This window comes from Lagopus leucura, unplaced genomic scaffold, assembly GCF_019238085.1.
Source record: "Lagopus leucura isolate 7727_CA_CO unplaced genomic scaffold, USGS_WTPT01 Super-Scaffold_73, whole genome shotgun sequence".
In the NCBI taxonomy this organism is placed as follows: Eukaryota; Metazoa; Chordata; class Aves; order Galliformes; family Phasianidae; genus Lagopus; species Lagopus leucura.
The window spans coordinates 76947501-76964488 of NW_024962252.1; the positions used below are offsets into that span (position 1 = coordinate 76947501).

Genomic DNA, 16988 nt, shown 5'->3' on the forward strand with positions numbered 1-16988 from the left:
AATACACAAAAATCAAGTGATTCTGAGATTTGTGTCAAATCTTCTTCATCTATTAAACAGTGAGTTAACTGTATTTCTTCTTAATCTTGCCTATTTGTTCTGTAAGATCTATGTTTGTATGCTCTTCGCCTGAACTGGTGCGAATACCCAATTAATCATTTTGGCACCTTTGTTTTTCATAGATAATAAGAGCCAAAATTCCAACCTAGTAAGTTGTTCTTGAAAAAAATGTATTGGACAAATCTTCACATTATCATGGAGATGTCATTAGGTGCCATGTTACATCTAGAAATCTGACCCCCTAATTTTTGGCTCAGATATATGAAGGATAAAGTCTGAGAGGGATATAGGAATTACAGTGTTCAATAGAATTTATAAGTTCACGGTCAGTGTTCTGGTACTTAGGAAACACCATGGGGAAAAATAGAATTTGTCTTCTTTTTCTTCAGAGGTAACTTTTCTCTGATTTCCATGATCAAGATATTAAATTTAAGCATTTGAACTGGTTCTTATATATTAAAACAACTTATACATTAAATCCAAAATTACCCCTTGCAATGATAACACTGTTTAATCTGGGGTTTAAAATACTATTTTAATGAAAAAATTCAGTATCTTTATTAATTTTTTGCCACCGTCTGGTTCATATATTTTCTGTTTGAAACTTTGCATACAGTTATCCACACAAAATACAACACCGTAAACAGGACAGAATTGCTCAAGAATCAGGACCAAATTTCAGATCTATGCTCTAGGCTCAGTAATAATATAGACATTGAATAGAACCAGTATTAAATAATATTACCATGGAAAAAACCTTTTTTTTTCCCTAAACATTCCCTCCATGACTTCAGCAGTGGTGGAATTCTCAGCATAAAAAATTTCAGCTCTGAAGGCTCTTATAGGGACTGCATTGGTTGATAGGGATGGCTGCAGGCATTTGGGGGCAAGCCAGAAAGTAAAACTATTTGTCAGAGTAACAGAAAACCAGGGGTGTGAAAGTAAGATGGCTCACCTGCAAATATGTCACTTAGAACCGTGTAAAGTAAAATACTGCAGTGTCAGTGTTTTGACAGCTGGACTACTGATATAAAGGAGACAACACTTCTATTCCAGCTGGGACCTACAGTCACATCCCAATCTGTTTTTTAAGCAAGGCCAACAGGCATAAAGTCTGTGGCTGGAGGTGGGTGATCACATGGGTGATCAAACTTTCTTTCAGTCATAGGTAAGCAGTGAAGTCCTCTGTCAAGTGAATTATTCTCAGCAGCCTGATTATCATCATTCAGTTTTAATATCTTTTTCTTCTGAACTTTTAACCTTCCTTCTTCAGGGCAGAACTCATCACACTTTAATAACCTAACTCATCTACTTGAGCTGCCCAAGTGAGTGTATTTTGGCATTGTCTATGAATATGTTTGCGCTGTTGGTACAGTGCCCAATCAAATTTCACATGGATTTCTGAAGACTATGTCCTGGTAGAAAGAGATATTTGCAAAGTGCAGAAGCATTTAGCAATGGAGCCAGGTATGCTACTTCCTTATCCTGCTTACTTATGCATTCTGCCCAACCTTCTGTTTCCTGCTCTCACTGATTTGTGGGCTGACTATTCATGTGCCTCATAGATTTCCTCCTCCAATGCCTTTCATGTTTTGTTATCTTTTAAAATTTGTTTTTGTATCCCACCGCATTCTTGCCAGCTATCTATCATCTTCTGTGATCTTCAGGAGTCAGAGTTGTTCCAGGTCCCCCAGACTGTTTGGCAGAGAAAGCTTCCTAGTCAGCTTTGGCAGATGTACATACAGCATGTACTTTTCCACATGTTATCCTAATTGACTACACACAGGTAAAAACCTAGTTGTACCGTGAGCTAGTCACATTGTGAGGCTTTCCCTTTTTGGAAAACATCAGACTATACAGATAAAAGCTGTTAGGTCTCTGGCACTGTTCATAGCAACAAGCTTATCTGAGCTAAGGAATCTATCATCCATTCTTAAGAGCTGGCAAAAGTTATTTCCTCGTTGATAAGTGCTTTCTTCTGATTATGCCTTCTTTTCCATTTCAGGTTCCTTCAGATACTGTGTAAAACATCTGAGGCTCTGCTACAAGATCTCTTCCTTTCAATTTTCTTTTTTTATCTCTAACTAAAAGTGCCAGCATAGAGCCTGCTGATCATATACTTACAGCTATTGAGTCTCCTTGTTCTGGTATGTATTGAAAACTCAGACTTCATCTTTACTTTCTGAAAACTTAAACATAATGCTAAACATATCGTATGTCTATGATTTGATCTGGCACTTATCACCAAACTGGCACCAATGTCAAGGGCTGTTGTTTGTGGAAAAGATTTATTCTCATTCCTAGTTGGCTGATTTGAGGGAAATATCAGGATTTGCATAAAAAGAAGCACTATCTTAGGTGGCCGGGATACAATTGATAAAGACATTTTTTTCCTGATACTTACCAAATACTCTCCAGATTCTGTGATCTTCACAGTAACATAAATATACTTTCTTCTTCCCTTTTCACCACCACAGCTGGTTGAAAAACGAGATTTTCAAATCTTATTTGTGAGACACTAAGTTGCTGGGTGTGTTTGACTCCTTCTAGGAGAAAAAAGTGCATACACACAGTAATAGGCAGCCTTCTTTTATAGCCTTCTAGAGCATTTCTTCACTCCTACAGACTGGCTTCTCAGCTCTGTATGTGAACCTGCTGCACCCACAAATTTCATACCTCTCCTCTGTTCAGTCACACATCAGCAGCCCAGATGCTCCCACATCCTGACCCAGAAGTGCAGCTCCCAGCAGAGTTCCTGCAGGAAGCACTGCAACAAAAGCACCCAGCCAGCATGGTGCTGCTGGCACACACAGAGCAATGAGCTTTTTTTAAACCAGTGGATTGAAGGTAACTCCCTTCATAGAGAAGTGGTGCCTGAAACTCAGCTAAGATGCTTCCCCACACAAGGAACTGAAACTGCTATTGTCACCTGCAAGATGCTGTGAGCCTGTGTTCACAAGAGATATTGGCTTGTCTGGCACCAGCTCCAGAACCATTCTCACTATGAAGAAGCTTTGCTAGTTTCTGACAGAATTTCCCTGGCTACAGCTTGTACCCATAGCCTCTTGACCTTTTCTTACATGCCTCTCAGAAGAGGAACTGTGAAGTTCAAGCTGAGTACAGCGCTCCAGACATGATCTCACAAGTGCTGAGTAGAGGTAATAAGCAATTCCTTTGACCCGCTGGAAATGCTTTTGTTAATGCAGTCAGTATGCCACTGACTCTCATCCCCATAGACACATTGCTGACTCCTGTTCATCTTGATTACAAACACCAAATATCCTAGTGAGTTGGAGGCCATGTGGCCCAGTGCTGCAGCAGATGCTTTCTGCTCTCTTACCAAGACCAGTTTTTTGTGGGTTTCCATTTCCTTTTCATGCTTTAGATAAGATGATTCACCTTTAGTCTCTGTAGGAGGAGAGGGGGAGGGAACCCCACCTAATTCTCTTGTTAAATTATGTGTAGGAGAAATTTTATGAACTTTCTTCATCTAGTGAATGAAGCTATATTGCTGAATATTGAGAATGTATTATCATAGAATCACAGAAACATTAAGAAACATTGGAAAACACCTCTAAGATCATCTAGTTCAATTGTCAGACTATCATCACAATGCCTACTCTCCCATGTCCATCACTGCCACATAAACACTTTTCTGTGGCAATGCAGACAATATAAAAATAATTTGGCATATAGTTTACACACATACAGCACCATTACCCTTCTGAATGTAGAATGCTTTTTTTGCAAAGACCTCAGTAATGGAGAAAAGTCTCAATTAATTTGTTTCTGTCCCATTACACATCCACTCCAGACTGGTATAGTTGCCATTTGGTTGAAGACAAAAAAAAAAAAAAAAAAAAAAAAAAAAAACAAAAACATGAGATAATTTATTGTTGTCTGTGCCCCATCTCCCAGTTTTATGTATTTTTAAAACTGGATCAGTGACAGGCACTTCCCTGGAGTTTTTTGTCTGTGCAGCTCAATCTCTTCATGCTGTTACATCTCTGACTGTTCAAGCCCATTCACCATTCCCGGACTTCCTCCAGAATGGTTTGCTATGCCTTATGTCAGAGTGATACATTTTCTTTGCTGTTATTATGTTGCCTTGGTAGTTTGGGATCAAGAAGGACAACTTCAGCAAGCCACTTTGTGATGATACAGCACTCCATTTATTTATTCAGTAAGTCTGCTTTTCCTCGTACTGGTCTCTTTAAAATTTCAGGGTAAAGGAAGCTTGACTGCATGTGATGATCAGCATCATTCTTGAGTTCTACTATCTGGGCTGTAATAGCACCTTTCTCTCATCTCCTTGCCTCTACTGTATGGCGTTGCTACTTAAAGAGATGGATGATTGCTTGGAGGAGCGGCAGCCAGGCTGAAGACTGGGATCAAGTACTTTTCAGCTAGAGACCTCCCCCCAGTGAAGAATAGAGGCAGCTATTAGGTGCCTCCGAGAAGTTTTGAAACAGAAACTCTGGAAGATGCTTCTTGAAGAAAGCGTGTGCATAGGCAGTTTCCTTAGAGATTTTAGCTGACAGAGTATCTGTAGGTATTTGCCTGCAGGGAAAAAGAGGCTTATAGTCAGGATGATAATGGTAAATTGTGCTGGTGGAAAAATCTCAGCAGGCGTTATATTAAGGACTAACTATGAAGATCTTGAGCCATCTCGGAGGCTGGCTGGATGTTTCCATGTTGATCAGTAAGTGTTTCAGTAAGCATAAGTTCCCAAAACACATATGTTCTCTAGGACGTGTCTAACTTGCTAGGAGAACGTGAAGGGAGCTGAGAGATGTGGCATTAGGATCATCATGCTTGCCAAGAGGATGCGTGCCTTGGGATAGAGCTACATTGCCTTTTCACCCATGCAGTGTGCACAAATGCAGATTGAAGACAGAGACTGCCTTTGATATCAAGAGTGTCTATATTCAGTTAATATTTCTTTACTCTTTCACTTCTCTCTGAGTCACCTATTGTTCTTTGTTCCTCCCTCAGTCCATGAGGGAGTTCAGTCTTAGTAATACTAATCTGTTTTGTTTTTCATGAGTAATTGCTCCCTTTCTTTATTCAGTTCATGTATTTCATTTTCTTCCTCTTGTGTATCTTTGTCCTATAAGGATTTCCATGCCTTCTTTTTGCCTTGCTTTTCTACTACAAGAATCACCTCCCAGGCTGCTCTTTATACGCATCCTCTAAATTATCAACTTTCACCCACCGGACTAAGAATCACTGTTCAGCTTCCAATGCTCTCACTGTAATTCTATTTCCTTTTTGAGAAAAAAAGTCATGTAATGTAAATAAATAACACGCACTATTTACAGAAGAAGAGCTGTGCCAGGTACCATTTGGTCTTTTAACTGAATCATCTGACTTAGGCTTATATTCTAATTATGGGGGGAAGAGACTCTTCAGCATGTTTACGTCAATACAGACATATCATGGGTGAACAACCTCAGTGAGGTTCTTCTAAAAAAAAATAAAAAAACACAAACAACAAAACACTGTTCTAAAAAGTTTTTTTAAATAGTAGTTTTTTTAAAAAAAAGCACACAAAAAAAAATCTATTGTCTTCTAGACTTGATAACTTTATCTAATCATTTATTTTTCTCTTTGAAGTAATAATTATTTTGAAGGAGGATTGCTGATAACTGAGAATCATATTTCAAATTGCTAATATCAAGAGCATTCAGACCATATGGAATGAGATAGAGCAGACTAAGTAACTAGGCTGACATTTAGTTTGAGTGGTATTAGTGTGGAGCCACTTCTACGTACAGCTGTAACTGTGAGCCACTTCCTAGGGTAGGAGGAGAACAAGAGCAGCTATCCAAATCATGGCAAATCACACTCTATGATGGTATCTCACAGGTTTGATTGCTACCTGCATGTCTGGTACCTGCCTAATTTCAAACCACTGGAGAAGCCTTCCCAAGCAGCTACATTTCCATCTCTTCCCTTCCTCAGTGCATAACCCAAGTTTTCTGAGCAGAAATACTGTACACTCTAATTTTAGTGAGTGATCTTGTCTGAACATCAATATCCCGAATATTCAAAAACCTGAGATTTGCCAACTATTGAAAGTGCTTCTATCCTTGCAATCAAGGCACTAAACTAATTATAAAGATCTTGAGGGAAGTGCACAAGGAAAAGAAAATATGTTAAATCAGTCCGTGGGAAGGAAGTACCCTGATACTGATACAGAAACAAGACCTGAATTTATTAGGAAAACTATAGACAAAGAATGAGTGAGTTTGGCAGAAAAACAAGACCACTTTCTCTCAGTGCATCATATGTTCTTCTCTTTGTCACACATTTTATACAGCCCATGTGTTCTGTGCTTGTCTTCAGGGAATTCAAACATACATATATTGTGCAGTCATAAAAATTCACTAGAAAGAACAATGAAGTTAGCTAGGATAGTTGAAAAAACAGTTCATTGAAATTGATAAAAAAATACATAAAGGAAGCAGTTTAACTTTTGAAATGCTTGGGAACACCATTATCTTTTCAACAAGTGGTACATATATTTTTATTTCATTAAACGCAAAGTCTTCTCTTGTGTTTTATCACACCGAAAGACAAACTTGAACATTTCTCTGTAATTTCTAAATCTTTGGCCATTGATATATTTGCCAGTATACACAGATTAACTGCCTAGTGCCTGCACGAGGCATCCAGTGTGATCACAATGGGAGAATGACAGTCCTTGTGTTAACTGTTGTGTCTACTCATGGCTTTCCTATGCATTTCTGGTACAAATGCCTTTGCACATGTAGTGTTATAACTACATTTGTTCTCAAAAGACATTATATATAGGAGAATTGTTCTTGTCTGTTTTAGAGAAGTTTTGTTTTGTTCACTGCTACTCTATTCAGAAGGAGAATGTATGAGTAAAGAAGGATGGTAGAGCAGATAAGGTATAATTCCAAAAATAATTCTAAAACTCAGGCGTATGCCAGTTGCCTTAGCCAACCATTTAATTCCCCATATAGCAAGAGGGGCTACTTCCCATGCTATTAATTCATAAGTGAATTAATTCAACACCACAATGCCCCACAGAACAGTTACCCATTAATTTCCCAGAGTAATTAAAGAAGAATACATGACTACTTTAACACCCTGAAAGCTGCAGTCTAAAAAAAAAATGTTTTGTTAGCCCTTTCTCACTTTCCCAAACAACTCATTTTTCCCAACAGCAGAACTGTGATCCAATGCATTGAACATCATCTAACCTGAGCAGAGTGAAACCTCTGGTGTGTGTTTGCATTCATCTCCATTTAAAAAAAAACAAACTATTATGTAGTTAATTGTAGCTAATGTAGTTAGCTAGCAACATCTGAGTACCAAAAAATAAAAACACATGAAGGGGGGAAAATTCTCTAACAATTCAGCATGACTCATATCAAAGAGATTTAGACATAAAGCCAAGAAAAGAGACCAGATTCCTTTTGTGCTACTCTAAATGGTAAAATCAGAGTCTTATAAATTTTTATTTTCCCCCCCAATGTCTACTAACTAGGATCTTTTATGGTCCCCTTGCTATTTCCATCTAACCATGCTTTTTATATTTCTTGGAACCACATAGAGCTCTGGTAATACACAGATACATTACTGTAAACACTGGCTTAGTAACAATTGAGAACTATCTTAAAACCTACTGTTTTTATTTTCCAGTTTTTGCTTCCTAGGTAATGTAGTAAACAAAAATATTTCCCTGCTATTAGAAATTTGGATAGTATTTCTCGGTATTTACTAACTCTTACTATTTCTCTGGGACACACATTGTCAGAATGATAAAGCATGATATTTGTAAAAAGCTACAATTTCATTCACTCAATTTGAATGTTCCAAATCCATTTCCTTCACAATAAAGATGCTTTCAGTTGTTCCCAATGAAAATTGAACAGTACTGTCATCCATTTATTTATAAAGTCCTCCACCAGCATAGCTGTCAGCATAGCTGGGAACTGTGATCTGTCACTAGATTTACATTAATCTTCTCAGTTTTTCTTTTCCTTAGGAGAAAAGTATCTTACACTACCAACGTTGCCAGATCTCACTACTGATAGAGCCTGAACTCGATTGTCAGAGCTGCAAAGCCTAATGCTCTTCCTCTTGCACAGAATTTTCAGTAATGATTGTATCCAGGGAGGTCCTGTTTGCATTTACATGCTGTACTTTGTGCACATTTTACCAAAACACAAAATATTCAGGCTATCCAGGTGTTGCCTTCAGGATCTAGAATCATTTTTCTGAAAACTACTGTCCAGATAAACTGTTAAGTTTCTTAGGCTTTGGGTTAAAGTTCAAGGTCAGGGATACTTTTGTGCGTTCCTACCTGGATTTTTCATCCTCACAGTGATATTTCACATTAGTCAGCATTCACAGGAAAGTTATCTGATTTTTCTTTCAAATGAAGTATTTAGACTTCCTTTTTCATCTCCAAGATGTGTTTCATAGGCTGTTGCAGTCAGAGCTAGATTATTACTCATAGATCTGTACTATTGCCTCTCCTATGTGTATCCACAATCTGTAGCTTCTCTGAACTCTGTTTCTTTCATGACTAGAATTACACCTGCATCGACAAAGTTTAGAAGAGACAATTATTAGAGGAAAACAAAAAATAAAAACAGAACCTCCAACAAATCCTGTTCAGGCCACTTTGGGAATTGCTAGCGTGTGGGAATTGATGTTAGTGGCTCTTCTACTTTCCCCAGCTTTCTCAAGTTCAAATCCAGAAAAATCGGTTTCATGTGATGAAAGCCCAGCTTCTGGCAATTAGAGGTCTTCCATTCCATCCCCACTTACCAAATCCCCCCCGCATCAGCTGACGTTCTTTTATATATTTCCAAACTGCGTCTCAGGAGATGCTTCTGCTTTGCCGCTTGGCACATTTTGTGTTGTCCCTCTTAGTAATTATCATTGATCCACATCTTCCACCTTCTTTTCATGTTTTTACTGCTTATTTTGACTTCTCTGTTCTCTCTCCCACTCTCTTCCATTCGCTTCATAAATGTATTTTAGCTTAGATAAAGTCAGTGCACAACTTTTCTAGATCACTTTAAATATTGGATCTGATTTGCTGGTAGGATACTCTATATTCCTCCAATTTTTTGCTCTGGATGATACCAGATACTGCATCTCATCCATTTATCTTCATATTACTATTACCTCTCATCTTCAAACGTCAGTATCTCAGAATAGTGAATTCTAAATAAGTCTCTACACTTTTTCCAGTTCATTATTACACAATAATGACATTTATCCATTCCTGTTTTTCAGGACAGCTGTTATCCATCCAAACAGCACGATCTAAAGTGCTTTGAAGGCTGATCTTTGTAAAGTTTTTTGCTGTCTTTCATAATTCGAGCAGAAATATTTTTCATTGTATCACAGCTCCAGTTAATTTCCACACCAGAATATTCAGTCACCCTCTCGGTATTTATTTAACCCAGCCTGAAGTTCATAATATGTATGTTGCTTATGCCCAGACCTTTAAAATTACAGGGGAACAGTTGCTAGATACTCTGTATCTTTAAGGATTTGGGACCCAAATAATCTTTGGTAAATTTCTTATCTAGTTTTTAACACAGTTCTGCAAATTCCTATTGAGTAACTCTTCCCTGAAATAAATGAAAGTGACAAGTGGGAAAAAGACTCCCTTTTGTAACAACAGCACATAAACCCACATTACATCAGCCATAGTACCTGCTTAGCCTTAGGATGTAGAAACTTGTATTATATAAAGGGGAACTACCTCATCATTCAAGGAATTTTACATTTTCCTTAGACCCAAAAGAGAGCTGTATTTTGTTCCCAGTTTCAGCACCCTCCTCATCAGCAAGTACCAGAATTCAGTTGTTCCTCTCCATACTCACAGCTGCAGTGAGACTCCGTATCCTCATTCTGTAAGCTCATGTTCAGAGGAAACAGGTGCTGTAAGTGCATAACCTTGCAGGGTGGTGCTGATGAGCTGATTAAAATAATGTGTGCGTTCTTTGCCTAACAAAGAGACACCTGTGTTTGGTTGTATTTTTTTTCCTTGCTTTATTTGTTGTTGAGTTTTAAAACAGTCTGAAGTTTAAAAAGAGTGAATAATAAAATTATTTGGCAAGCTGTACTTGTTGGTTTTTATTTTAATTTATTATTATTTTATTTCTATATATGTAGAAGTATGTAGACAACAGCTGGTGCTACCTAGAAAAAATACTTGAAGACACCCATAAGGACAAAGGATGGCTATTCTAGAGTTGTCCCTTAATTCCTTAAAGGGTAATCCATCCTGTCTGAGTGGCCTATAGCAGACTCTCTCATTGACATCCACTTTCTTTCCTTGTTCCTTAATCCTCACCCACAGCCTCTCAACCATGTCACAGCCAGCTGCAGGCTCCACACAGCTCAGCCCCAACCTCATGCATGGCTGCTCTTGCAACCAGGTTTTGCTTCCTGCAATGATGTTGTAGTTGTGGGATTGAGACAAGGCTTTTAGTTCCTCTTGTATGTTCATCTTGCTGCATACATTGGTGGAGAAACATTTCAAATATTCCATGTTGTACCCAGCACCTCATGGAGCAGGCTGAGGATCTCACTAGCACACAGCCCCTTGAATTTTGCAGTGCCATCCAGCCTGTTCCAATAAACCTGCTTCCCAGAAGGAACTAGTCAGAACGGGCATAGAAACATTCTGGGAGTCCACAAATTCTGGCAGAAAGCTTCACTGTGACACAGAGATGTATTTATAATGAAGAAAACACAGTGACATAGAATGGACTGTGACAAAGAAGGAGTTATGCCCAGTCCCTTTAAGAGTCTGGATGCTGCCTTGACATTAGAACAAGGATTGTGACAGTGTGTGAGCTTGCCAACAGAACCCCTGAGTTTGTTATGGCAACAGGGCTGTCATGAAGTTAGCTAAGAACAGGATCTCCTGCAATCATAGCGTCCTTTGAACTGAGACAGCTAGATTCAAGTTTTCTATACAGAAATCCTGTGAAGAGAAGGTAGTTGTCTTGTGTTAACCTGTTGCTTGTCTTGGGAAATTATCATGGGAAATCAATTTCCCATGATACTCAGCTTATCTGCTTTCTTCCACTTTTGCTCCACTTCCTCAAATTCAGTAACAAATTAATTGCCTTACTTGCCTTAGTCTTTTATCAAATATGAAATTTATGCTTTGTATCCGTTTTATAAAGTGCAGCAAATACCATGAGACTGGAAACAAGAAGCTGAATTCTTAGTTTGCATGCTGAATTGTCTGCCTAGCTCCAGTTAATTAAAAGGACAGTATTGTCTTCCAGCTAACAACTTGCTGTAACCTTACAAGTTGTGATTTTGCCTATGCAGAAAACTGTAAGAACCCCTCTAGATTAGGGTAGATTTCTCAGCCACGTTTCATTTTGAAGAGAATGAATCATCTATGAAGAAAGGCTGAGTGAACTGGGTCTGTTTAGTCTTAAGAAAAGAAGACTGAGAGGGGACCTGATCCAGGTCTACAAATATCTAAGGTGTAGGGGACAGAGTGGCGAGGCCAGACTGTTTTCAGCAGTGTGTGGAGACAGGACAAGGGGAAACAGCCAGAAACTGCAGCATAGGAAGCTCTGCACAAATGTGCACAAGAACTTCTTTACAGTGAGGGTGACGGAGCACTGGAACAGGCTGCCCAGGGAGGTGGTGGAGTCTCCTCTGAAGATGTTCAAACTTGCCTGGACACCTACTTGTGCGACCTGGTGTAGGGACCCTGCTTTGGCAGGGGTTTGGACTCAATGATGTCTGGAGGTCCCTTCCAACCCCTATGATTCTGTGATTCTATGATTTTCCATAAGTTGAGTAGTACTTTGAAGGGAATTACTGACAGATGTTAAAAAGACTAGTGAGATTCCCAGAAGATGTATTTGCATCACTACATACAGTGATTTTTCATGCACTTCTAGACAAAAAAAAAATCAAGTTAGGCTTCTTGACACTTTTATATATCATCCCTAAACATATGCCCTAAGTGTATGTTCCTAAATTCAACTCGGAGTCACTTTGTTGGATACATGTGATCTGCTTCATACATATTCTCATTCTGTTCCAGAACATCCCTGGAGACACTCTGATGTCAGTAGAAGTCTCTCACATTCAGAAAGGATCTCTGTTTGCTGAAGACCAGCAAATGTGAGGTGATTTGAAAGAACTCAGCGATCTAGAGGAATTGAGACATTCATTCCAAACAGCTATGGACAAACTAGTGAAAGATATTGAGCTTACATTACAGGAAACCCAGAATAATGGTAACAAGAGGCACAAGAAGCAGCAACAAGTGAACATGGTATGTGGAAAATAGAGTTCTTCCAGATGTAAAAGTACAACAAATCGTGGAGGGTGTAGATCAGCCTGCAAAGGAGTGTGTGGATCATGAGAAATTTGAGTTTCTTCTGAGAGAAAAAGAACTCCAGTAGCTTAGATTTTTTGTGCATTATATCAAATTCACAAGATGTGAGATCTTTCTACTTGGTTAAAAAGGTTGTAGTGTTTGATTTAGGCCAGAAAGACCCTAATTAAATATTTTTTGAACATTCTGAACGTTCAAATCAGAAAATTTTGACAGGGGGGATTTTTCATGTTTTGTCAGACAACATTTGTAAGATGTAACAGTGTAAGATTTCTTTTCAAAATCTAATGATTAAATTTAGAAATGATGGAAATTAGAGAAATGAGGGTTATTAAAGAACTAGTGAATCATTACATGAAAGTATGAATAATCGCTTGAACAAATACTCAGATAGACTTAGATGAATCTAAGATGAATCCTTTTGCATTTCTATCAGCTTGAAAATGAGTTTAACAACTCTCCAATTTCTAGCAGGGTGCCATGAGAGACATACCAACATCATATTTCATCTCAGACAATACAACTGAGAACATGGATGCTAGGAGTCATATGGCACACTTGGATGTGATGGGAAGAGCAAGTACTTTGCAGTCTGAAGTATCCACCAGTGTGGAAGAACAGAAAGAGCTTTGCTACATGCAGGTCACTGCTGCTGACATTGAACTTCAGAGGATGTGGTGCAATTTTATGCTGGCTGAACAGAAATATGAACATGAGGATAGTGACAAACAAAGGCTTCATGAAGAGAGAATGGCCCGGATTCATCAACAGGTAGAGAAAAGTGCAGTGAGTAGGAAAAAGAGAGGGTTGAACCCAGTACAGATCGAAACATTCAATTCCTGTGTGAAGTACTTTGTAAAATTTTGTTCTTTTGTGTATTGAGTAGTGCTGTGACTTCTTTTGAAGTTAGACTTCAGAAGATGATCCTTAAAGCTTGTACATGTACTAAGGAGATGGATTCTTCTCCCTAGAACATTCACTGCAATAAAATGTAAGAACTGATAACTCACAAATTAAGTTATGAGGTAAGGATCCACAAACACGTTTTTTTTTCTTACTCTTTCCCCTTGAATGACAGAGGACTTGATCTGAATGCCATACTAGTCAGTGCAGAAGTTTCCTGCCTCTACAGTAGGAGCAATTTCCTGAGTTACATTTGGCTGATTCAGATAGGAAATGCATGAGTAAATGCATGGATGAAATAATCTATCAAAACAATACAACTAATCAGTTTTGCAAGACTTCTTTTTATAGAAGTAGCTGAGGTTATCATATGTTCAATATTTAGCGTGTTGTCAACAGCAGCCCAGTTCCAAAGAGGCCACTCAGCAGTTTAACCAACAGGACAACTAGAAAACCTGGTTTTTAGAACTTTCCCTGATCAGCCTCCAATTGTCATTGGATTGAGTTAGGGAATAAACAGAGCATCTGAATTTAAATCACACATATTTTAGAGGTACTTGTATATTTGACTTCACTTGCATGTTCTGTGCTTTAAATCAGGACAGAATAAAAGGATGTTTTATGCAGCATTCATAGCATTGTGTTGTACATATCTCAGATCATGTGCAAGAATGGCATTCTGGTAAGCTCCATAGAATCCTTGAAGTTTTCTAGTGTCAATTAAGAGAAATACACTTGTTAGATTACATGCATCTGACTAAACATCTCAGGTATTGGATTCTTTTTAGTAAAGGCCTGAAATTTTGCCCATGAGCCTGCGTAAATGTTTGAAAATGACCATGCAGCAAAGAAGCACTGGCTATAGTTATTCCACAAATATAGAGATGGATGCAAGAAGTCTTACCATGAGCGTGCACTTACCTCTCATGAATTACTCTATGTACTTGCACACTCTGTAAGTGAGGTCACTTAACATTTATTTCAGAGAGAAAACAGTCTGTGTTATGGATATAGGAGGGAATGTGACTTCTGTTATTTAACAAAATAACTGATTTGGTCTCAGTTCACATGCTGCCTAACCTCACAATTATTCCTTATGAACTAAATATGCCAGTGGATGAGGTGTGCTCAGGGAAGCACGTGGATTGGGTGTGAGTGGAACACAGTCATGTAACATGATGTCTATCTTCTCTTTTCACAGTTTAGACAAGGACTCCAAGACCGGCTCCTGCCTCCAAACCAAAGTGTTTTGTTTTTCTTATACTGCTTCACCTTTATATTTATTATTTACATAGTAAAAGACCTGGTCTTTTACTTTTTCCAAAACCATCACCAGTTCTCTTTTGCTATTGTGCTCTTTCTCATTCTCAAAGGGATTTTCCAGGATTAAAAATCTAGGACAAATGTGCTCTTAAAAGAGATAGAATATCGTTCATTTTTCTGCCCCTGATCTTACTGCTTTTTGTTATCCACACCAACAAATAGTTACACAAAACTAACTGACTTCCTGAAGAAAACTGGAAATGGATGACATGATTTGACATCACATTGTCTTTACAAATAAAATAAGAAGTCTCCTTTGAACATGGTTTATTTTTTTTCCTCTCCTCCTTGGATTAACAGAGTGGCTTGGCTTTATCCATCTACCTGTATATGTATTTTTGTGCAGAAGTTTCAGAGCTAATTCATTAGTTGTGGAAAAGTACTCAGGATAACTTAATATTGCTATAAGTTCATTGCTATCTCTGCTTCTGGGATAGACACGTTCCCCTCTGTGCCGTGGCACTCTCTATACTTACACACAGCTTCAATCAGCAATAAACCAGCAAGTACTGGCAAACACATACCTTATTTGTAACTCAGGTGTCATGATTTCTGAAGTCTCCCCAGTGATAAGAAAAGGTATCAAATATAGCCCCAATAAAAAGGCATTCTGTCTAGTGAGATGATTTTTCAGTGCTACTTCAATTGTACACTGATATTGTAAATTGATATTTCTAACAAAAAATAGTCATCTACCATATGGTATGTCAGGTTCAAGTAACTACAGTGTCATGATCTTCCAGGGATGTTAGAACATAATTCATCCACATATCCTCATACACATGCCTGACTGTTTCATTGAAATAGCTTTTGTCTCAGTCTCCCTTCTCTTTGCACTGTGCTGTGAAAAGGACAATAACCTGAAGGGTACTCGATAATCAGGTAGGTTACAAAAAATAAACCAAACACTCAGGTCAGGGTTTAAAATGATGAAAGGGATGTAGGCTTCCTTACTCAGGTCTCTATCTGTGATGAGTTTGACATCAGTCAATGTTGTATTTCTTGGGTGTTGCTGTCGCAATGTTTTCACAAAGCCACTGCTGCATATAAGGCTGTCTGCATCAAGGCAGTAGAGAAAAGCACATTTGACATCCACATTTAGTGACTATTTTCCTGACAGTGCAGGAAAAGCGTAGAGCACAGGGTCTTGCACTTCCACAGCTTCTATATTTCTTAAGCTGTGAAGGGTTACAAGGAATGTCCAATTGACATTTAGGCAAAAATCCACAGAAGTCTGCGATGAGCTATGACAAAATCTCCCTAAAAGGAAATTTGACCAAGTAAAATGAGGTTGCTTGCTATAGGTATCACCAGCATACACAGATTTAGACAACTAGAACAATCAAAAATAAATGAATGAAGGCTTTAGTAAGCTACAGTTCCTCTACTTCTAGTAGAAGTGGTCCCTTCATCTGCTTTAGGATTTTGGTGGAAGTCAGCAATTAGACTTTATATTCCAAATGACCTGGGAGTGAGAACTGTAAATAAGCTGCTTTTTCTGTATTTTTCAGTGAGGAAAATCTGTATTTTCCTCACTGAAATCTTAAGAATGTCACCCTGATGGCTGAGAGAAACCCATCCTTTGCTTACTGCTGAATCTGAAAATGCTTCCTGTAGATAATCTTTAATATAAATACGGTTTGCAATGAGACAAGTTACTTGGAATATCTCTTTTCATTGTTGGAGACTTTTGGGTTCTAACAGACAGGAGAGATGATATCAGTCTGCATTTGGAATTAACTCAAAAGACAACCAGAAGTTGTCACAAATGTGAATCCACTGGAAGATCCAGAATATAGAGTCTGTGTAGAAGTAGTATTTTTAATACTTGCTTGATGCTAGATTTTGGAGATGCTGACTTATTTCATGGGGGGCAGAAAGAATAGCCTTTTGCATTTTATTTACTGCACATGTGAGATAATACTGAGCAGCCTTGAGAGACAGCTGCCAAACCACGTGTGTATACTCCAAACACACACATAGCCTAAGACCATAAAATTAAGGAAAAAAATAGGTAGACCTCTTTCTGATACGTCATCCTTGTGAGCACCCATTCTATACTTTTAGACATATTCCCTTAAGGATGAGAGACAGACAGAGATTGCCACTGAAAAAAAATTATATTGGCTGAGCTTCTGGGAGGTGCCTGGCTATGCCCCTGCCCATGTTTTACAACAGTAGGCACTCATCACAAAGTATATGGTTTTATGTGAAACCACAGGAAACTTGGTGGTTTCAGCTATTTTAAGTCTACAAGTAGGCAGTATTTTACAGCTGGTGTGGTTTCAAGAACACCACAGTAGGCAAAGAAAGCTTTTTTAACCTTAAG

The 16988-nt window shown here is 38.4% G+C and overlaps 1 protein-coding gene across 2 annotated transcripts in view; it reads left to right on the forward strand.

Annotated features, from left to right (window-relative positions):
• Positions 1-15276, forward strand: part of TMEM247 (transmembrane protein 247) — a 36335-nt gene extending 21059 nt beyond the window's left edge. Inside the window, exons 2-5 of one of the 2 annotated variants that reach the window (XM_042886245.1) lie at positions 2066-2207; positions 12137-12370; positions 12905-13204; positions 14538-15276. In XM_042886245.1, coding sequence (XP_042742179.1) covers positions 12278-12370; positions 12905-13204; positions 14538-14726 — 582 coding nt within the window. In that variant the 5' untranslated portion in view covers positions 2066-2207; positions 12137-12277 and the 3' untranslated portion in view covers positions 14727-15276. The remainder of the gene's footprint in view (positions 1-2065; positions 2208-12136; positions 12371-12904; positions 13205-14537) is intronic. The other variant, XM_042886255.1, reaches the window with a different exon arrangement.
• The last annotated feature ends 1712 nt before the right edge of the window (positions 15277-16988 follow it).